General features: G+C 42.9%; 1 protein-coding gene across 3 annotated transcripts in view; it reads left to right on the forward strand.

The window, feature by feature from the left end:
• The first annotated feature begins 1,827 nt into the window (after positions 1-1,827).
• rfx2 (regulatory factor X, 2 (influences HLA class II expression)) overlaps positions 1,828-22,536 on the forward strand; it is a 28,024-nt gene continuing 7,315 nt past the window's right edge. Inside the window, exons 1-10 of one of the 3 annotated variants that reach the window (XM_031758665.2) lie at positions 1,828-2,019; positions 12,128-12,236; positions 13,184-13,273; positions 16,042-16,124; positions 16,655-16,925; positions 18,027-18,101; positions 18,876-19,057; positions 19,242-19,361; positions 21,354-21,475; positions 21,747-21,865. In XM_031758665.2, the coding sequence (XP_031614525.1) occupies positions 12,129-12,236; positions 13,184-13,273; positions 16,042-16,124; positions 16,655-16,925; positions 18,027-18,101; positions 18,876-19,057; positions 19,242-19,361; positions 21,354-21,475; positions 21,747-21,865 (1,170 nt within the window). In that variant the 5' untranslated portion in view covers positions 1,828-2,019; position 12,128. The remainder of the gene's footprint in view (positions 2,020-12,127; positions 12,237-13,183; positions 13,274-16,041; positions 16,125-16,654; positions 16,926-18,026; positions 18,102-18,875; positions 19,058-19,241; positions 19,362-21,353; positions 21,476-21,746; positions 21,866-22,536) is intronic. The other 2 variants (XM_039601315.1, XM_039601316.1) reach the window with 2 other exon arrangements.

Below are 22,536 nucleotides of genomic sequence, written 5' to 3' on the forward strand. Positions count from 1 at the left end.
GCCCTTTTTTTCCTTAACTCTCCATGGGATAGATTCTCAAGGTCCTGGAAACATTTCTCATAGATTTTGGCCCCAAATCTCATGTTTGACATGATAACATCACACAGCTGCTGCAGACTTGTTAGCTGCACATCCATGATGTGAATCTCCAGCTCGAACACATTTCAAAATCCCTGCATTGGATTGAGATCTGGTAACTGTGGAGATCATCTGAGTACAGTGAACTCAGTTTCCTCTTCAAGAAAACAGTTTCAGATTACATTAAATGTTACCCTGCTGGAAGCCGCCATTAGAAGATGTGTACACTGTGGTCATAAAGGGATGGGCATGGTCAGAAAGGTTTTGACATTTAAATGATGCTCAGCTGGGGTTCAAGGTGTGCCAAGAAAATATCCCCCACACTATTACCACTGATATAAGCCAGTATGGATCCATGATTTAATGTTGTTTATCCTGACACTACCATCCAGATGTTGTTGTTGAACTTATATGTTGCTAGCATATCATTGTCTGATTACAGGTGTGCCTAATAAAGGGTCTGTGAATTCATGTGTATAAGTGGAATACAATGTGTACAAATGCACAAAAAATGCAAAGATCTGTTCATGTGCAGCAGAAATAAATGAAGGTAGAAAAAGACAAATTTTTAAAAACGTAACAATTTGCAACTTAGTGCTAAAATATAGAGTATCATCAAGGCAAAAGTAAAGCTTGGTTTTAACTATCAAATCTGCCAAACCAAAGGTTTTAAATGAATTTATAATGTGTAATTTTACCTTAGGAAACCAAATTTTTACATAAATGACTTGTTATTGTTGTGAATGAACTCTGCATTACCAGGCATCTTGGGTAATTATACTCTGCAATTGCAGAACCAAGAAAGAGCACCCCAAGCCAAATTCACCTCATGCCGGTTAATTTGTGTGATTTAATAAATAGTTTGAAACGGTAAGGTGCAATATCAGAGAGTTCAGTTTTGATTTTGATTTGTGCTTATAGGGAACAGCCTCTTTAAACAGGTTTGTAAGGCCATGATTATGGTACCTGTAATACACAGCGTATAGCTCCTTCAAATCACAAACACAGTCTATTTCAACTTAAAGAGTCTTTTTGTTTCATCTGCACCCTTTAGTGATCGCCACCTCCGTTTCACTCTTACTAGCCCTCTCCATGTCCTCCTTCACCAAACCCATAAACCTGCTCTATTCAGCATCCTTTGTCCAACACAGCCAAAACATCTTACATCATATCAGGACTCACTGCCATCTTATAAACCTTCTATTTCACTCTTTCTTCTATTCTTCTGTTACGAATCACCCCTGACACTCATCTCCACCCACTCCACCCTGCCTTCTTCTTCTCTATCCGTTGCTTTGGATGGTTGACCCCAGGTATTTAATTTCATCCACCTTCACTCTACTCCTTGCAGTGTCACCATTACAACAGCCCTGAATGAGCTGAAACACAGTCAGTGTAACAGTGTGGAAAGGTTCCCACTTCGTAACACTTCTGTTTGCTTCTGTTATTTTCAGAAACTCTTTTTTAAAATTACAAAGCTTAAAAAAAGTTAAAAAATAAAGCAAAAAATAGTTTGGGAATAATTAAACTAATTACATTTTGAAGCATTTAATGTATTTTTATTTTTATTAATTTTTGTAATTAATTTATTGACTCGTTTTTTACCCTTATTTTATACCACGGCATCTTCGGTCTTCCATACTTGTCCACCTCCTTAACCAAGACCACCTCCCAGTGGTGCAATATGAATTTACAGCTTTATTTAACTGGGCGGAACACGTCTCTTTGGCCCCTCCCTTGGATAGTGAGGGCCCTGACGTAGGCTTTTGAGGGTAGCAACAGTTGCCTCGAGACCCCGTCGCGCTATAGTGACTGTAGCCGTGGAGACAGTTACTTACCAACGGGCGCAACACTCAGCAACAGCGGCAGCAGCATCTGGAAGTCACCGAGCGAGAGGGAGAGAGTGGAAAGAGAGAGGGCACAACTTTTCTCAAGGCAAAGGTGACTATACGTTTGTAGAATTTAGAAGCTAAATGAATCCTAAGTTCGAGGTCGAACGCGTTAGCAGGGGTCTGGGTTATTTACAACATAACTTTCCCTTCTTTTGTGGTATCCGCCCCAAGTTGAGAACGGGTTTCCACTCTTCATTTGACTGACATTTACCAGTTGCAGGCGACAGCCTTTAGCCCGGGATCCGTTCCTTTTATGCTACTTATTTTTTTTTTTTTTTTTACACTTTGCCTCTAACATTGTACTCCGTGTCATCGTTTCTTCAACTCCAAATCGATTCAGCATCACTTTACACTTGTTGCTACGTTGTGCCGTGTGCTTCGAGGTTTGAACGCACTTCCAGCTCAGTATCAGCGGGATGGATGGTGAAGCTACCGCTCAAAGCTACAGCTAATGCTAATTTGGACGACCAGCAGCCATGAGTGCAAGTTCTCTCGTGAGTTCGTGTGGCGTTGTTGACGGCGGCTGTGTGTTGTTCGCCACAGCACGGGCAAACTTCGTCGTTCCCAGAATCGGATTCAAGCAGGTGGAAAGGCTAGCTAGCTAGCCTTTAGCACCAGCGGCAGTTATGTTGCTCTAACCGTAACCAACGTCCGCTGCGTGCATCTTCTTACCGTGACAACTTTTATTTCTTCCGGCAGTTTGGCAGCTCTTTCTTAGCACTTTTCACTCGCAAATTTTCTCTTAAAAGCAGTCAAAAATATCGAACATTTAACCACTGATAGACTTCTGCCGGCGGGGTTACTACATTTCCCGTTACACCTACACCAAATCTGACGCTTCCCCTGGTTTCTCCCACTACTAAATCACGTCATTAATCAAACTCAGTGACCTCTGATACCAAAATATAACTTCACAAAGTGGAAAAAGTTGTGATGTTTAAGAAATGGCTTGAACAACAGGGTATATTACAGCTAGGTGGTGCTATGATGGTTCTTTCATGTGGCTGTCTTACTGTCTTGGATGAGAAACTAAGCGTTGAATTTGCTGTTTTCTGCGTGCTTTTAAAGCAGTGCATGCGATATACTGCCATGCTTTTTATAATGACTAGATTTATGTAGTCGACCTATTCCCTACTCTTAAATTTGGAGTCAACCCCCCTCCAATTTTGACAATTTACTGATCAGATTCAGAAACAAATTGTGTGCTAATGGCCAAGGTGTTCCTAGTGCCACTGCCTCTTTGTTCAAGCAGAAGGTCTCATTAAGGTTGCTGTTTGATCCCTCTGCAGAGCCGAAGATGCATATCAATCTGTGCTGTAGCATTTAAGGGAAACAAAGGAAGCAAGAGATTTTCAGTAGTTTTAGACTGTGTCTGTAACTGGTTTTCCAGGTCTTTGCACACCAAAGAGGTATTTCCCCCCCCCCTGCTTTTGGGATTGTGTTTCTTCCTGTCCCATGGGGTACATTAATTCTAACGAACTGTCTTTTCCGAGACAGCTGTCAGGTGCTCGGTCATTTGTAGTGTTTGCTGTTGAAGCATCAGGAAGAATCTTTGCACCATGAAAAATTCTCTAATTGATGCCCTCTTTGCAATGATCCATAAACTTAGCACACGCACACACAAAAAATCCTTGGATGAAGAATTCATTTTGGAAAGATGATCTGAATGATTGAGTGACTAACCAATATCTTGTTTCTTTAGGTCAAAAAGTAGGTCAGAGGTATGTTAAAATATAATGTTCATGAACCTCATGTGTGCATTAACTTGTTTTGGACTGTGTGTCAGAGAGGGAAACTTATGTTTGATTGGTCAGACAACTTCCCACAACTACAACGAAAATAAAGAGATGACTGTGCTGAAACCGTGCGTGTCCCCCCCCAATTGAGCATGACACTGTTATGTTTACATGGCAACTTGATATACAAATACACCCAAGTCGTGGAAAGAAAGGGGTTGGAGCATGCCGGGGGAGGGGGGTGAAGTGTTATTCTTTTAAAAGTCAGTGTTTTTAATCAGGTTATTTTCATCCCCCCTCTTTGTGGTAGGAGTGCATAGCTTCAGCCTGCAGAGGCAGGTCAGCAAAGAGAATTAAAGCGGAGAGCAGCTGGGGGTTAGAGAGCTATTTGGAAATTGGTTACTGCGTGGCTTGTAAAGTGTGGAAATTATTAATTAGCATGTTGCTTTAATTTCTGATGTAGTTTACTTTGCCATCTGTCTTTATCCTGAATTTCAGTGACCACTCTTGGCTTTATTGACATTGCCTTCACCCTGAGATCGCTAACCGTAAGTGTTACACTGGGGTGTGATTTAGAGATATTAGTGTTTCTTTTTTCGGCTTCCCTTCGTCTCTCGTAGCCTTAATTTAAGCAATGTCTGGACTTGCTTGTATGATTTATTTATTTTTTTGCAGTGTCCACTGTTGCCCTTGTGCCATTTTGAGTGTTTGTAGTACAGTTCAGCTATCAATAGGACAGCTGCAGTGGTCTCTTGAGCAGGGGGTGACCTGACACAGCTTTAAGTCACATGTTCTCTCTCTCTGTGTATGTGGTGTGTGCTGTGCATGCGCCTGTGTGTGCGTGTGCTTGCTCATGCTGTATTTAGCCTATCTTAATGAGGCCCCAATGCTGCCCCGGGGAGGAGTTCTCAATCCAATAGCTAGCTTCAGATATAGACACTGACCCGACCACTACTATCAGTTTTGCTGGTGCTGTTTACAGTTGATCGTATTCCTGCAGACTTTCATTTACCTCCCAGTGTGATAAGTGAACTGTTTGGCTTTCGAAACCTATCACTGTCTGACTTTTTTTCCCCTTTTTTTTAACACCACTTTTAATGGCTTGTCCCATAACTGCAGTCAAAAGCATGTCAGGAAATCACAGAGCGAAGCAGAAGAACTGAGAAACGATTGCCTCGCGGGGCTTGTTAAGTGGAAATTAATAGTGCCATTTGTACACATGAAATGTTTTAATTTCATAAGCACCATAATTCATTTATTTGTTAAGGGCTTTTCATTTTAACTGATGTGCTGCCATTACTGTTTTATAAGATTTGTTGATAGGGAAAATTGTTTTAAGTATCCTCTTGACTTGCATCAAGTCTTCCAGCTGTAAAGATGTTGGAAATCAGTGGAGACTTGCGCTGCTAGGATACGAAGAAACAAATCCCACACTGAAAAATGTTGCCACTGATTGGCCCTCGTGTGGTGACAACAAGTTGAAACTCGTTGTGAAATGAAATGTTTTTCTGTGTGTGTGTGTGTGTGTGTGTGTGTGTGTGTGTGTGTCATCAGCAGCATTCTTAGCATTCCACCTGTTTGTATCGTAGCTACAACACTGGTAATTAAATTTCCTGCCACAAACAGCAGACAAGGCAGTCACATTTGCATTACAAAGACTGCCCCCCCCTCCTTTGAGTCAGGATAGTAACAGACCCCCCCCTTCACTCCCCACTTTTCCTGTTTGTTTTTTTTTTGTTGTTTTTTGTTTTTGTTTTTTTTGTGGAGTGAGTTTTAGGGCTAATTTGTTAAGGGATATTTATTTGAATAAAAAAGAACATGTTCTGCTAGTGCAAACCTGCTACAAAGTAACAACCAGAACCAAGACTAGTCTTTTTGATGAAGAGGCCTTCAAACAGCATTTTTAGGCTGAAATGCTTTTCAGCAGCATTTACATGATAAGATTTAATGGCTAACGATTGCAGAGCATTCATGGGTGGAAGCATTCTTGATTCTGTTAAGTGTTAGATGTTTTTTTACAGTGAGATCTCATTCTTTATCTTAGAAGACCCTTTTCTACTCTTTATCTTAAATGGAGAGCAAATGCTAATCTGGTGGTATTGTGTTTTCTGACAAAAGAGCGCTGCAAATTGTAAGGTAGGGTAGCAGGCCTAGCAGTGTGTTAGTTCGACTGTTTGTTCTGTGTTCACCATGCACTTTAAGTAAGTTGATGTTAATTATCATTTAAATTGAACTGAATGTGGTTTTCTAAATTTGTGTAAAAGTCAGAAGTCAAGAGAATGGCTTTCATTTGGCTGCTAGTTTCAGAAAAGATGATCCATACATAGTCCAAAGGCCTTTTATATATAATGTCTCTGTACAGGAGAGTACCGAGACGTGGTTTTGATGTAATATGCACACTGTCACATTAACGAGGTCCACTCCATTGTGCCTACCTTACATTGTGCCACTTAGTTTGCACTAAATCAGGGTTGTAAATTGGGTGTGACACTTCTGTTTTATGTAGTTGACCTAAGTGCAGTGTCCAGTGTTAATGGACAAGCAGTTAAAATGAATTTACATTGAAATCATTTAATTATATTGGTATACGGCAACTGTACCGTTACAAAACTGATTATTATCTGTAACCAATAGTCTGGCACAAACTGTTGCATGCAAAGTATACCTGTCTACATATATACTATATGTATAATAATATGTGTACTAAAGAGCTGACAAACTAAAGGAAAAACCCTTAGTGCGAGGGGATTTGGTGGCTTTATTTTGTTGTTGTGTGTGGAAGTAACCTGGCACAGGTTGGTTTCACTCCACCTCTGAGTCACTGTGAGTCAATACAAAGCTGTTCTGAGTGTTCACCTTTATCCTGTGATGAAACATTTTTGTCCTGTGGGGGAGTGTTCTCTGCCAGGATAACAATGAGCCTATTCGTAGGACACTAAGAGTCAGTGAATGGTTTGAGTATGAAAATGTAGTGAATCAAATGGCCACCTCAATCTGCAGATTAAACCTGGGGCATTCTGGAGCCTTTTGGATGACTGGCACTGGTAAAGTTCACGACTTGGAAAATCGGGGGTCAAAGTGCGCTGAAATTGTTTTTGTTTTTTGCCCGCCCCCTTCCAAAGTCATGTGTCATGTGTAGAAGGCGAAGGATGCGTTAAACACTTAAATCTGTGTTTTGATGGCAAGCACTCAGCCTGGTGTAGTATTCACTACATAAACAACAGACACTTGGATCTGTCTCAGATTTAAAGCATTAACTGATGACTCATTATTTGGTATCAAGTAGTGCCCCGCGTACATACAGTACGACGATTCTTGGTGTCAGATCTCTACGGAGCAAACGCTTGCCAAGAAGGAAGACTGCTCAAGTGAAACATGAGGCTTATCTCAGGTTCATCGGTCAAGATTGAGAAAGCTTGCTGCCAGCACCTGAGGTAATCTTCAGAGAATGTGCTTCCCTGAAGGAAAAAAAGGAAGTGCACAGGTTGGAAACACACCTGTTTTAACAGAATACCTAAAACCAGATTTGTGTATTGTAGTGTAGTTACAGAGAAGGTGAAAATCCACAACCAGCTTAAGCATTAGGATACGTCACCTTTTTCCAATTCCTCTTTAAAAAAACAGAACTGAAAACACGAATCCCTTTTTTTAGTGTATCTAGATTTTTAATTTTGCATCTCAATGACAAAATGGCATTATAATAAAAAAACAGCTTATAAAATACAGCTTTAACTTCTCATGTTTTCTATAATTTGACAAAATTAAAGCATTTTGCAGACCTGACAGGAGGATGTGCTTTAAGTCTTGCTGTTACAGGAGTATGGTATTATTCAAGAGTCCCCTCTGTAGTCATTAGCTTTGCCTGCTTTGCTCTTAAGCAGCCAGGTGACTCGAGTAAACTTCCCTTCTTTGTGTTATCGGTGTGGCAGCCTTGAAACACATTAGCTAAATTCTCTCGAAAGAAAGAGGCGCCCACACACGAGAGGGTACTCTGATTACATTTCCCAGTTGTGACCGTCTCGCTCCGCTTCCCTGTCTTGTGTTGCTTTCTTTCAGTTGAACTTTTGTTAAAAATGTGCCATTTTCAGATCCTCAGCCTTAATCTTCAGATGTTAAATGACAAGGATAAAAGGCTCGGGCGGGGGCATGAAAATCTGGAAAGGGTTAGAAGAGGTATGGCGTCGGGGAGGAAGTTGTGAGCGTAATGCATAGGAGAACACACACAATCTCCATGGCAACAGTTTGATCTTTCTCTCTGTGGCTGTCAGGCCTGCAGCACACATGGTGACGGAGTGGACAGGTTGCGCTGATGACCAGAGGCGGGGAGGTGCGAGCTGGGGAGGGGAGGAGTGTGCTTGCATCAGAGATAGTGGCCGGTGCCTCCTTTTTTCTTTTTCTTCCCTCTCTCTCTCTCTCTCGCTCGGTCTCTCGTTCTTTTTCGCCCACCCGCCCCCTCCCACCTCTCCCTAAACTCTGCCATCTGCAGACCCCAAGAGCTGCTTTGATTGGATTAGCCATGAATTAATGAGACAGGCTTGAAGAACAGCCTCTGTTGTGGAAATCTCTTATCATATCTTAATTCGCTCTTTGTGCAAGCGCGTGTGTCTGTGTGATCTTATAAGTTCTTTTAATGAAATCAAAGAAAAGCTCAATGCTTTCTTTTTCAAAGCCACAGATTGTAATGAATTTGGTTAAAATGATGTCGCTGACTAAATGAGTGTACGTTAAAAGCCCTGAGAGAGACCTGTTGCTCATTCTTGAGAGATTTAGAGCGGTAATGCAGTGTTGTACAAATATCCTCCTTTTCAAACGCAACAAGTGTTACTTCTGCTGCATTTTCTCTGCCACCGAGTTGGAAAAAGTTTTGCTTGGCTCAAGCTGTTTACTGTCATCTGCCTGGACAAAGACTGAGCGTGGTTTGGATGGGTTGTTTTTGGGTGGCATAAGTGTAAAGCTAACCCCGAAGAATGGACTCCTGTCTCCTCGACGGCCTAAACATGCCCTCCTCCTTTTGACCACCGAGTGTTTTCAGAAAACAGCACTTTGTCATGTCACAGTCAACCTAATCCTAACCGTACATTTTTCTATGACTGCAGCACAGAAATAACTCTGCCTCCATGTTCCCCTGCTGTCTGAAATTAATAGCATACACACTATTTATTGTTGTAAGTTTCTACTTAGCGTGAGATAGAAGGATCAGGTGGGGGATGGCATTGTTTGGTTTGGGAAGTATTCTGTTGGTTGCGTAGCAACAGGCTCCTGGAAACGGGAGTGGACGGTGTTGCCACTAGCAACCGTTGTTGCTCTGCAAACAATGTGGGCCAGTGCAAACATGAGCCAAGACTGCGGGCTCCTGCTTTTAATTGAACATCTGTATGTGTTTTTCTCTGATTGAGCCCTGTGTAAGTTAGATCTGTCAGTGACAGATGTTTAAATTTTGTTGGCAATATAGGCCTGATTATTAATGACAGTTTGGGAGGCCTCCAGGGTTCCTAACATGTGACTTTTGTTATTTCTGTATAGCTTTTAAAACTCGGGTATCTCCTGAAAGCAGGGATTCTTTGTGTAATGTTGTCAAGTACTTATCTGGGATTTGCTTGAAATAAACCAGGCTCGCAGACCTGACATGAAAACAGACTTTTTGTGTGAAGTTGTCTCTGAGTAGGAGGCATAAAGATCTGACCGTAGCCCATCATAAGTAGTGGGTTTGCAGCAGCGAGCTGGCCCTCCTGCTGGGCTGTACCTTTGTGCCTTTCAGAGCTGCTGGTGGGGATTTTGTGTGGCTTTTAACCTTGTTCGAACGCTAAACAGAAAGACTCCTCTGAGCCACACACTTTCTCCTTTCCCACCAACTTAGTGATTTATTTATTTATTTTTTTGGGGGGGCAGTTTACCTTATCTAATTTGAGTCAGCATTTTCATAGACAAAAATATGCAGGTCAATGATCTTTTTCTTGTTTTATTGGTCACTACCTTGCTGTGCTGTCCACTCATTAATGGCATAAAGAAGCTCCTGAGGTTTGTCTTGCTTCCTGTTGGTGCTCTTTAATAATAGATTCTTGTCATTTGTTCACATTTGGTCCTTTTACATGTTTCAGACATTTTAAAGGACAATGTCTCTGTCTGACTCAGAAGCATGCCCCAAAAGAAAGACTCATACGATACTTAGGATTAGGTTGGTGTTTGAATTGTGATTGACACACATCAGGAATTTCAACATAGGCCTCCTACGCTCAGTCTGTTAGTCATGTAAGCAGAACACTGTCTTTGCCTGTGGCACACATGGAACTTGTCACTAGTGGCACACCCATATCTGTTATCATAAAGGTATTCTCTCCCCCAAACTCTACAAGTTGCCAAGTTACATCTGGTGTCCAAAACCTGAGAAGTAACAGTTAAAGTTTTTTTTGTTTTGTTTATGATGGGTTTTTGTGTTTGTTTTCTGGGTGTGTTATTAACAAGTGTTGCATCTTAAATAAAGTTATGTTTTCTTCATGGTTTTTAAAAGTGCATTAAAATAGCTTACAGAATGAAAAAAATGTAAGCTCTAAATGCTGTAATTACCATTTGATCAAGTACTTATGAGGGACAGTGCCCAGCGTTGTGCGATACAGTCCTTAGCTGGTCTGCTGGAGATTTACTGTTTCTAGTTATCATTTTGTAATGAAGCATTTATCCTTATGGTCTGTGTTTTTAATGTCACGGCTTTGTGTGGTGGAGATTCTGTATCTGTGATATTGTATGGTTTTTTTTAGTTAAATGTATTTGTTCCTTGTTGCCATCAACAGTGTCACTGATCCAGGTTTTTGCTCTTGCGTTGCTAGTTTTTCCAAATGTTTTTTTTCCTCTTTGGCACGTCCACAGAAAAGTTCAAGTTTGGTTTTGAAGTTTGTGTTTAATCTCTAAGGCACACTTACAACCCCTTAGTTACTAGTCTAAGTCTTTTGACTTACCTGAAAGTTAAGCCTCGAGAAAGCCAAGACACATGCGTGGCTGCACTAATGACTCAGTGTGCAGATTACTGCAGACAGAGTGGTTTTTGTCAGGTCTCTTCAAGTGAATTAAAATAACGTTGTTGCGCACGCTGTGTGTTATGACTAATCGCAGCATGTCTAGAGCAGGTTGTGTCTTGCGGCCCTTGGCTATAACACTCTGTTTGAACACTACCTTCTTGTTCCCCTACTGACTTTTCCTGCTACCCCACATTTTCTGCCTTTAAATTAAAGCCTGCTCTTCAGTTCAGCCCCCCCCGTATCTCCCTCTCCTTTATTCAAATCATCCTCCCCCTACTCTCTTTGTGGTTGTACTCGAAAGTTCCTGTGCAGAAGCTTTATAAGGGGGCTAAAATAGAGGAGTGAACATGAAGGCGTGGGGGTGGGAGTCAGGGTGAGTTTGTGGGGAGGGAGCTGAGGGGGGGCACAGATTCCTCACCATAGCAACCGACAAACGTTTACAAAGCACTGAGGAATTTCCTCATATCAGCTGGATTATTGGAGCCCTCAGAGATCAGCTCTTGCTTGAAACAAACGCTGGATATCATCAGGACCCTGGCAGGGGCTCGAACCCCACTGCTATTTTCATCTTTTTCCCCCCATCGTTTTTCTCCTTTGGAGCTTTTTTACCCCCCATCTTCTCTTTGTCCCTGCCTTGCTCCCGCTCTTGCTCCGTCCTTTTTTTTTTTTTTTTTTTTTAAAGAGAGCCTTTGTGTCACTCCATTTTTAGCTCCCCTTTGCTATGCTGTGCACATTGTCACCCAGTCGAAAGCAGAGTAGTGGCAATGGGTTTGGTCCCCACGAAGCAGTTCAGTCCTGTTGGTAACTTGAACTCTTCTACTGTAACTTTTCCACCTGGGTCTCCTCTGTCAGCAGGACGATGTGTGTGTCAGTAATACTGTTGGGCTATTTTGTCTTTGATTAAGATTAAAGGTGGGCAGCCTCTAGGGCAGGGGTCCCCAATCCCAGTCCACGAGGGCCGGTGTCCCTGCAGGTTTTAGATCTCACCCTGGGTAAACACACCTGAATCACATGATTAGTTCATTACCAGGCCTCTGGAGAACTTCAAGACAAGTTGAGAAGCTAATTTATCCATTTACATCAGCTGTGGTGGATCAAGGACACATCTAAAACCTGCAGGGACACCGGCCCTCGTGGACTGGGATTGGGGACCCCTGCTCTAGGGTTCTGAGTGCTGTAGTGACTCAGCTTGATTTGGTAAAGCTAGAAAACCCCCCGGGGTACAATGAATGCCCCGGTGGCTCCACAAGAGTAGGGATGGGATGTAAGAGTGTTTATTTACTAAGGTGCACCTATTATATTCTTTCAAAGTTCTTTTTTTTAAATTTTACCTGGAAGGGTAGTTCTTCAGTCTGGTAGAAAATGACCTCTGGTGATGTCTTTTCTCATTCTCCTTAATGCTTCCCAGCATGCAGAACTCCGAGGGAGGGTCAGAAACCACGACCAGCGTGGCAGCGCTGCGGACGTCATCATCAGCCCAGGCTCCAGTGGTACAGCCTGTCCCAGCCTCTCAGCAGGTAGGATAATATATCTACCCTGCTGCTACTGTCATGATAGGACAAAGTCTGTCATGACTTAACTGTTCCGTGCCATCTCTTTCCAAATGTTAAGTATAAGGGAGAAGTTATTTTGGAAACCAGGCCAAGCCAGGAGCTGATGTTACATGGAATGCCAATGGAAATATAGCATAGAAGGTGCCTTTTTTAACTTCTGATTGGGTGGGCAGCGCAGAGAGCTGCAGCAGGCAGACCCGTCTGCTTGCACACACGGTTACACTGTCCATGAAAAATCACACACTCAGACAAATAACTTGCTCTAACCGGTGCACGGAAAGGAGGTTAGTGCTCTAAATGCTATTTTAACTTAAGTGCTTTACGCTCATTTCATCAGGAATTGTATGACAAAAATATGATGAGGACTGCCATGGTTCGTCTCTTGACTGTGACTACAGCGACGTCTTGCTTTGCCCACGTATTATTTCTAAAAGCCCACCTTAACACGGCAGGTTAAACCCTGCCCTGTCCAGCAGCACCGGCAATAAATAAGAATGTATTTTTAAATTGTGGTTCCAATTTGTAACTTGTCAGCAAATAAAGCCGCTGCCGTCCACTCTGCCAACAGATGCCTCTAGTATCAATTTACCTTATTAACGTCTGCCATGAGTTCTCTCGGTCTTGCCAGACCAGTACATCAAATTTGCTAATGTTTCGAGGCTGCAGATAAATTAGAATTATCAGCGCAAGCGTAAAGGACAGTCGAAATTTCTGTCGTGTTGTCTTTATGTCTGTCTATTGCTATCGTTGCTACTTTATATTCAAAACCTGTATTAAAAAGAGATGTAAATTTGACATTTATAGATGAAGATGTTTGTTATTGTGTTGACTGTTGCATGTTTAGAATAATGCGTTTGTGTGAATTTTAAATGCCCATTTATGTAATTCAGTTATGTCTCGTATTCACACAGAGAGTGCTGGTTCAAGCCACAGGCTCAGCTCAGAAGGGAGGACAAGTACAGCAGCTTTCAGTACCCAGGGCTCAACAGGTCCCTCAGCAGGTACACAGTACTGTACTAACTTGTACTGTGCTCTGAAAATATGTACACCGCTTGACTTGACGGCTGAAGACCTGTGCTGTCTTACAATAAAGTAGGAAGAAGATTACATTTTAAATGACTCGCACATCCAGAATACCAGACTGGTAAAGCGGCCGTGTCCTCTGTTTGACCACAGCTTAGTTTTGTCGTTTGCAAATACTTGTTATTCGTCAGGTCCTGTTCAGGTGACAGTTTTTGTTTATAAATAATGAAATTTAGCCCGAAGAGCTTCAGGTTTGGTCTTCAATTAACAAACTAGGAAGTGCACGACCAAATTGGTAACAGATCCACCTTTGTGTATTTAAACGCTCTCTAGCATTTGAAAGATCTCCAGCATGGCAGCCCGTTTTTTGTTTTTTAAGCTCTGCACATTTCTCCTCTTGCTGTGCTCCTCATGGGTGTGTGAAAGTTTCTTTCTCTGGCTGAGCCTGACCCACTGGCTGTATACATGAATAACATGTGTATACCTACAGTGGCTTGCAAAAGTATTCGTCCCCTTGAACTTTTTCACATTTTGTCACATTACAGCCTGTGAAACCTGCTGTTCACAAACGCTGTCCATCTAATCTGACTGAGCTGGAGCTGTTTTGCAAAGAAGAATGGGCAAGGATTTCAGTCTGTAGATGTGCAAAGCTGGTAGAGACATACCCTAAAAGACTGGCAGCTGTAATTGCAGCAAAAGGTGGTTCTACAAAGTATTGACTCAGGGGGCTGAATAATTACGCACACCCCACTTTGCAGTTATTTATTTGTAAAAAATGTTTGGAATCATGTATGATTTTCGATCCACTTCTCACGTGTACACCACTTTGTATTGGTCTGTCACGTGGAATTCCAATAAAACTGATTCATGTTTGTGGCTGTAATGTGACAAAATGTGGAAAAGTTCAAGGGGACGAATACTTTTGCAAGCTACTGTATACAATGTCTCCTGGTGGCTTTTAAAATGAAAATGTTATTTTAAACAGTTATTTGTCCCGCTGGATAAAAGAACAAGTTTTGTGTGTGTGTGTGTGTGTGTGTGTGTGTGTGTGTGTGTGTGTGTGTGTGTGTGTGTGTGTGTGTGTGTGTGTGTGTGTGTGTGTGTGTGTGTGTGTGTGTGTGTGTGTGTGTGTGTGTGTGTGTGTGTGTGATGACAGTGTTTTTCTTGGCTTTTCTGTTGCCTGTGTGTGCTTACGTGTAGCTCTGGATCCCAGAGTATAATGTGATTCGTCCATTGGTAGTTCTAGGGCTTGAACCAAATCCCAACTTGGAATCTATGCGATGTCAAGCATCTGATGGTAAATACTGAGGGGCTGAACTGGCTGTTTTGGTTTGTCTTCTGTGTCAGTCTTTGATTTTCATATGCCAAAGGTCATCTGATAGCGGATAGGACTCTTTTCTTCATCTTTATCATTCAATGCATCATTCATTAGCACTCAAAACCTCAGGGTCACTTGTGGAAATGTTCTCATTCTTGGAAGAAAACTTTTTTTACGTGACTTTAAAATTAATTAGAAGCCTTGTAAATGGGATGTACTCGGTAATCAGTTTTTTGTTTTAAACTATGTCGGTCTAATTTTCTCCAGTTGTGTCTCCCGTGTTCCACTGCACAGGGTGAGCTCTAATGCAAGTGTATCACATTAAAAGCTTATTAATCTTTAGATTAGAATTTCAATTTCATTTGTTTGACTTGAGATGAAAATCTTTGTGCTGGCTTTCGAGAAAGCGAAGTAGGAGGCTGTAGTGGACATCTGACCAAGAAGACAAGTATCAGAGTCTCAGAGTTTAAGAAATGAGGGAATTGCAGGTCCTCGACTGGCAGCTTCATTAAACGAAACCCACAAAACAGCCTTCTTACTGTCAACAGAGGAAAGGCGACGTTCAGAGTAGAGTCAGAGAGGAAAAGCAATATATGAAAGGACAAGATTAAGATGGGCATAAGAACATGCTGGACAGAAAATTGGAAAAACGCTTGATGTACTTGGTCCAAAGATTTTCTGTAGAATAAACGAAAAGATGATGGAGCGCAGCTTACCATCTGTCAAGAGTGGTGGAGTGCTTTGGTAGAGGTAAAGTGGGAGATTTGCACAAGATAAACAAAGACTTGAAGGAGGAAAGCTATCATTCCATATTGCAACATCATGGCTCACTCTGTGCAAAACCACATGTGCGATATGTCTTTATTGGTTCAAGTTGAAATCCGCTTGTACGATTTTACCGAATGCAAAATGTATGTTTTAATCTACTCTGTCTGTATGCCTGCAACAGCTGTCAGCAGCACGGTGCTTTTTGTGAATATGTCTTGAATGCCTTGAGGGAATTTCCACAAATTTGGCACAAGTGTTTACTCCATGAAGAACTGATTTGATTTTAGCAGTCAGATATCAATGTCACTTTGATTTAATTTGCTTCCATTCTTGTAAAAGCGATAGGATCACCTTTAGTTTCTGGCACAGACATTCACTTAAACTCAAGGATGGAACTGATTAAAAATTTTTAGTCAAAGGTCATTTAATGCTCTTCAGTGCATGCAGTTTACTATGTGTGTGGACAGACATGGATGTAAAGTGTTGAGGCACTCTCCCATTGGTTTGTGGCAGACTGCGTCAATGAGAGAATTATGCGGTTATCTTATTTTTTTTCCTATTGCCCACTTGATTGCAGCTGGTTCTGATAAATAAATAAGACACATTCTCAGGCCTGTTTCCACTGATCACTGCTTTCATTGTGCTGTGATCTCCATGTAGGTGCAGCAGGTGCAGCATGTCTACCCGTCACAGGTCCAGTATGTTGGAGAAAGTGGAGATGCGGTTTATACCAATGGAACAATGTGAGTCATGCTGCATCTTTTCAAATGGGGAATAACAAAATGCAGACAAAGATTTATTGTGAAAGTGAAACACATTTACTACAATAACTCTGTCAGTGAAAGAGCCCGAAGGACTGCTTTCTAAATCGCACAGACACAGCGCTGCACATATTTGGCTCCATCTCAAATGTGGAGTCATCTTGGATTATGTCTAAATCGGTGCTGGATAAAAGGAATAAGACAAATAATTGTCCTGACTACTTTTTACCAAATATCTCTCAGATCAAAGTGCCATTAAAGGTAACTGATGACTAAACGACTTTTATCCCGCAGTTTGATATTTAATGACTCCAGCAAAACGAAATATTTTGACGACCTCGATAATTTTTGCCTATGTCAACACAATTATGTCGTATGTCAACAATACTGTTTTTTTTAAAAAAAAATAATAGTAATTTTCCCCCCGTGCTTTTGCACAAGATCATAAAGATTTCTCTTTCCAGACAGAGCTGAAAATCAAATATTCTTTAATTTCTGTGGCCTCTTTGCAGCCGGACGGCCTACTCCTACAACCCCGAGGCACAGTTGTACGGGCAAAGCAGTGGCGGGCCCTACTTTGACTCTCAGGCTAGTGGAGGTCATGTTACCACGGTGGTCTCCTCTGCCAGCGGTGGCGTGCCCCCTCACGGCATGGTAGGCATTACAATGGACGTGGGCAGCAGCCACATCATCTCCAGCGGCAGCACCTACCTGATCCACGGCGGAAATATGGAGGGAAGCCGCAACCACATATCGCACTCGTCGCGCTCCTCCTCTGCTATGGTGAGCAACAGCCGTCCCGCTGTGCTGTTATTCTGGTGCACATATATCAACTCGAACAGGATTAATAACAAAGCAAAAATGAATACTTAATGACTGAAAGAGTCTGGGGGGTCTAAATGATAGTTTTGATAGTAACTTTCATCGCTACCTGAGACAGACTGCGTCCTAACTGACCACCCAGTTTCCCAGGAACCTGCAGCCTGAGTCGGGGCCTCCTAGCTCTGTAGTAAGGCACAGAGAGAAAAGAGTGGTGCAGGCCAGTGAGCCCGCAGAACTGGGACATTGGCTTAAATAATTCAGCACTGCCTTGTTTCAGAGGTTTTCACAGGCACTTGAGCGCCCTACGAAACAAAGCAACCCTTGGGGCTCATTACCATTTGGCCAAGAGCCCTCGGGAGCCTTCTTAAGGCTTGGACCGCTGCCCGTTTCTTTTTCCTTTTATTCCGTCTCCAGTTTGGCTGCACTACCAAGTCTTTTTTGACTTGATTTTTTTTCTACAGCTCAACAGAATGTCCCTGGTTTTGTCATTCACTTTGCCCGCCAGTTGGACTCCATTATTTTTCGTTGTTTAGTGAGAGACTAATATGTCAGCGTATTTTTCTACAGTGACGGTTTTGCTTAAGTCGTGGCCACAGCTTACTCTGTCTGCCATTTAGCTCTTCAAATATTTTTCAGCTACATTGTTTGAGAAACTGCGGGGTGGTAGGCATTGTTGACCTGTTGCTGAAAACCTTAAGCTGACCTGTGACCCCCGTTTGTGGTTCCTATTTGCATACATTAGAGTGTCTGACCGCAAACCTTCACTGAGCAGCTTAACCCTATGAGTCCCTTGATTTGCATGCTTTTGTCAGCCAGTAATAGATTTGGCTGCAACACTGACTGATTTTTAATAGAAATGCAGAGATCTGGCTGCTCGCTAACAGTCTTATTACCTTTATCTTTTTGTGTGTGTGTTGTTTTTTTCTTCATATACCCCTGCTTATTTCTGTTCCCTTCCCTTTTTCTGTCTCTCTCAATCTCTTCTTGCCTCCTCCCCCTTCTGTGTCCACTTCTTCCTTTTTTTTTTTTTCTTCCTTTTTTGCATGCTTCTTCTTTCTTTAGCTTGAAATGGCGATTGAAAACCTCCAAAAGTCTGAAGGAATTGCAAGTCACAAAAGCAGCCTGCTCAACAGCCATGTAAGTCAACCAGGAACTTTCTTTGAAAAGGACGTGAGGGGGAAAAAGGAAAGAAAGCCGTGGCTGAATCTGTAGGCTGTGTGCTCTTCTCGTGCTCCGCTGAGATGAACGCACTGCTACTTAAACTGCTTCTGCACTGTCTCACTGACACGCACAATTAATTTTCTATATCTGAACTTGCATTTGCTATCACTCTTTCCTCAGTTATGTATCTTGCACATGTGCATTAATGCTCTGCGTCTGCATGTACTTAAGTCGATTGATATTTCCAAGTAATTCTGTTATTTTCACTTCTAAGTACACCGAGACACACACTCAGATTTTATTACAGTGCAGCTTTCGTCCTGCCCGTCCGGTATACTAAGGCTTAAGAATGAGATTCACGTAATATCTCTGGGTAGGTTTTTACCTGCATGAGGACATTTGTGGTGTAGATTCCTTTCCTTCACTCTTAACATAAATTTTTTGTTGCTATATTGTTTGCATAAATTTACTTTGACGTATTTTAGTGGATTGCATATTGTAAATCATAATTTTGCTGATTATTTCTTCAATTTCAGCCGTTCTCCTTAGTTACTGTTCATCATGCTGTAGTCACTTATGTTCTCTGAAGTATACAGTTAGACGGGGGAGTGCAGTGGTGTCTCTGGTATTTATATCACTAAACTAAAACAGGTCACCGTGTGTGTGTTGTCTGTTTTGTGACGTGTCTTCACCAGTGACTATCACGCTAATTTTTATTTTTTTTGCCACTTGTCTTCTGTGTATTTTTAGCTGCAATGGCTTCTGGACAACTACGAGACAGCGGAGGGAGTTAGCCTGCCCCGGTCCTCCCTCTATAACCACTACTTGCGGCACTGTCAGGAGCAGAAACTGGACCCAGTTAACGCAGCCTCCTTCGGCAAACTCATCCGTTCAGTCTTTATGGGCCTGAGGACCCGCCGCCTCGGCACCAGGTAGGAAGAGGAAGAGGTTGTTGCAGATGCTGATGGCAGTAATCACATGACCATTATAGATTTGATGATGCTTAATGCTTATAGGCGCTGGTAACCTGCTGATGGACCAGGCTAATGATAGTGATTACACTGATGGCAAGGCTTCTCATGACTGGTTTCTGGCTTTTCTCACTCTATCCACCAGAGGCAACTCTAAGTATCATTACTACGGCATCCGGGTGAAGCCAGACTCGCCGCTCAACCGGCTGCAGGAGGACACCCAGTACATGGCCATGAGGCAGCAGCCAGTCCACCAGAAGCAGAGGTCAGCCTTTTCTCCCTGTCTGCCTGCTGTAGCGTCCTTTCTTTACATCCCTGTGGCTCTGTGATGACTTTTACTAGTTTCTGAATAAAGCTTCACTCACATCAGTCCTGTGACAGCTGCTATATTCATTTCCCTTTTGCTTAACCAAAAACAAGAACAGCGCTGCTGGTAGTGTCCACAATGTACCGTGTGTCCTGGAAACCCATGAGCCTCTTTTAGTGAAACTCACTCAGGAATAAACTCTTTAATGCAGCACATGTAATAGATCACTGCACGCCTTGGTTTTCAGCTCTGACACACTCACCGAACTTAGCAAACATATTTCAAAAACAAAAATTTAGTTGCCGCTGTTATCGAGTGGTGGAAGGAATACTTCGAGGACCTCCTAAATCCCGCTGTCGTGTCTTCTGTAGAGGAAGCAGAGTGTGGGGACGACTCACTGAGGCAGTTAAACAACTACTCAGTGGCAGGGCCACTGGGGTGGATGAGGGTCGCCCTGAGTTCATGAAGGCTTTGGATGTTGTTGGGGTGTCTTGGTTGACACGCCTCTACAATGTTGTTTGGAGATCAGGATTGGCAGACCGGGGTGGTGGTTCCCATCTTTAAAAAGGGGATAGGAGGGTGGGCTTCAACTTTAGGGGGATCACACTCCTCAGCCTTCCAGGGAAACTCTATGCCAGGGTGCTGGAAAGAAGTGTCCGTCCAGTAGTCGAACCCCGACTACAGAAGAAACAATGTAGTTTTTGTCCTGGTTGCAGAACGCCGGACCAACTATTTTTACACTTGAGGGTGCGTGGGAGTTTAGTCTACATGTGTTTTGTGGACCTGGAGAATGCATTCGACCGTGTCCCTCGGAGTGTCCTGTGGGAGGTGCTTCGGGAGCATGGGTTACCTGGCCTGTTGCTACGAGCCATTCGATCCTTGTAGAACTGTTTCCAGAGCTTGGTCCGTATAGCCGGGAATACGTTGGACTCATTTCCGGTGGGTATTGGACTCCGCCTAGCCTGCCCTTTGTGATTCTGTTCAGAATTTTTATGGACAGAATATCTAGGTGTAGCCAAGTGGCAGAAGGCTTTCACTTGGGTGGTCTCTGAATCTCATCTATGCTTTTAGCTGATGACGTGGTTCTGTTGGCTTCATCAGGTGACGCCTCCAGCTTTCACTGGAGTGGTTCAGAGCCAAGTGTGAAGCAGTGGGAATGAGAATCAGCACCTCTTAAGTCTGAGGCCATGGTCCTTAGCTGGAAAAGGGTGGAGTGCCCACTCCGTGTCCGGGACGAGCTCCTGCCCCAAGTGGAGGAGTTTAAGTATCTCGGGCTCTTGTTCATGAGTGACAGAAGACAGACGGATTGGTGCTGCTGCTGCAGGGTTGCGGAGGCTGTACCGGTCTGTTGTGGTGAAGAGAGAGCTGAGCGAAAAGCGAAGCTCTCGATCTACGCCCCTACCCTCACCTATGATCATGAGCGGTGGGTAGTCACCAAAAGAACGAGATCACTGATACAAACGGCAGAAATGCGCTTCCTGTGAAGGGTGACTGGCCTCTCACTTAGCGATGGGGTGAGAAGTTTGCCCACCTGGGAGGAGCTCAGACTAGTGCCGCTACTCCTCCACATTGAAAGGAGCCAGCTGAGAAGATTGAAGCATCTGACAGGGATGGCTCCTGGGCGCCTCCTGGGCGAAGTGTTCTGGGAGGAGGCCCCAGGGCAGACCCTGGAGAGATTATATCTCTCAGCTGGCCTGGGAACGCCTTGGTGTTCACCTTGACAAGTTGGAGGAGATGGCGGAGATGGGCTTCTCTACATAGGCTGCTGCCCCCACAACCTGGCCCTGGATAAATGGAAGAAAATGGATGGATGGATAGTTGCCACATAAATCAGCCTGGCTTTGAGCCGAATGTGACGCGTGCCTCCTCAGTGTCCAATTCTTTCATTGTGCTTCCCCAGACCTTCAAAAATCACTAATGTATATGTTCCGCCCTCTTATGTCTACACAGGTTCAAGCCTCTGCAGAAGGTGGACAGCATGTCTGACAGTCTGTGTGGGAGCTCGCAGCACTGCAGCAGCACTCCAGAGCAGTCTGTGGCTGCTCAGAGCCAACACCACCAGCAGTACATAGGTAAGCACAGGCGCTCCACTGAAACTGCTTCAGGTGGTTTAACTCTTATCACTTCTCTTTCCAGATACAGTCTTTAATGCTAGCACTAGATATTTTTATAAAAAGACATCATAGCTACGTCTTGGCTTTACTGGAACATAGATTTTAAACTTCGGTAATAAATGTCAGACCATATGAGCTACCGTATCCATAAAACAGTTGATGTCATATGTGTCGTTACTCCTTGTTGCCGTGTGAGTGAAATGAGTGACGCCTGTCTACATTTGTGCAGATATGTCTCACAGCTTGCCTCCGTTTCCAACTCCTGACTTGGGCACCCAGCCTCTGCCTGAGCGCATCAACATGAATGATATTAAGAAGTTGCAGACACTCTACAGAGACCACTGCGAGGTGGGTCACAGTGAAGCGCTATTCTTTTCTGGATTTGTCTTACATGTGAACCTTTGTTCTTCAGTTTTGTAGCATCCCATTCCTAGTTACAGTACACTCTGCCCTCGCCTCCGTCGCTTCAGTTTCTCACATAGTTAAATGTTAAATGTTAAGCAAATCATTATATATAAATACTAGTGTCAAAAACATCTTGTTGCTCTTCAGGGAGAATATAAAATGAGATCTGATTGCATTAGAGCAGGGATGCCAAACTCATTTTACATGGTCGCCCACTTTCATCATGAGTGGACTGGACCAGTGCACATACACGTTCTTTTCTTTCTGTCAGTGTAAAGACGTTTAACTGCACATTTAAAATATCTTAACAGAAGGAAAAGAACTGCAGTTTCAACAGCACATCTCACTTTTTTGCATAACTAAGGAATGCTGCTCTGCTAAATGAAAGAAATCTGATGTCATCAACTCTTTGGGCTTAAATGTCCTGGTAGCTTACTGCCCAGACTGCCCTGCAAAAATAAAACAGGAAGTTGTTGTTAATTCACAGAAAATGTTCTTGTTTTTCCCTTAAATTACTGTGGATCCATCGTAAAAACAAAAAGCAAAACTGAAATGAAAAATAATATTAAAAAACCCCCCGAAGGTTTTTGAAATTATTTTTTTCATCTATTACT

This window comes from Oreochromis aureus, linkage group 17, assembly GCF_013358895.1.
Source record: "Oreochromis aureus strain Israel breed Guangdong linkage group 17, ZZ_aureus, whole genome shotgun sequence".
Taxonomy (NCBI): Eukaryota; Metazoa; Chordata; class Actinopteri; order Cichliformes; family Cichlidae; genus Oreochromis; species Oreochromis aureus.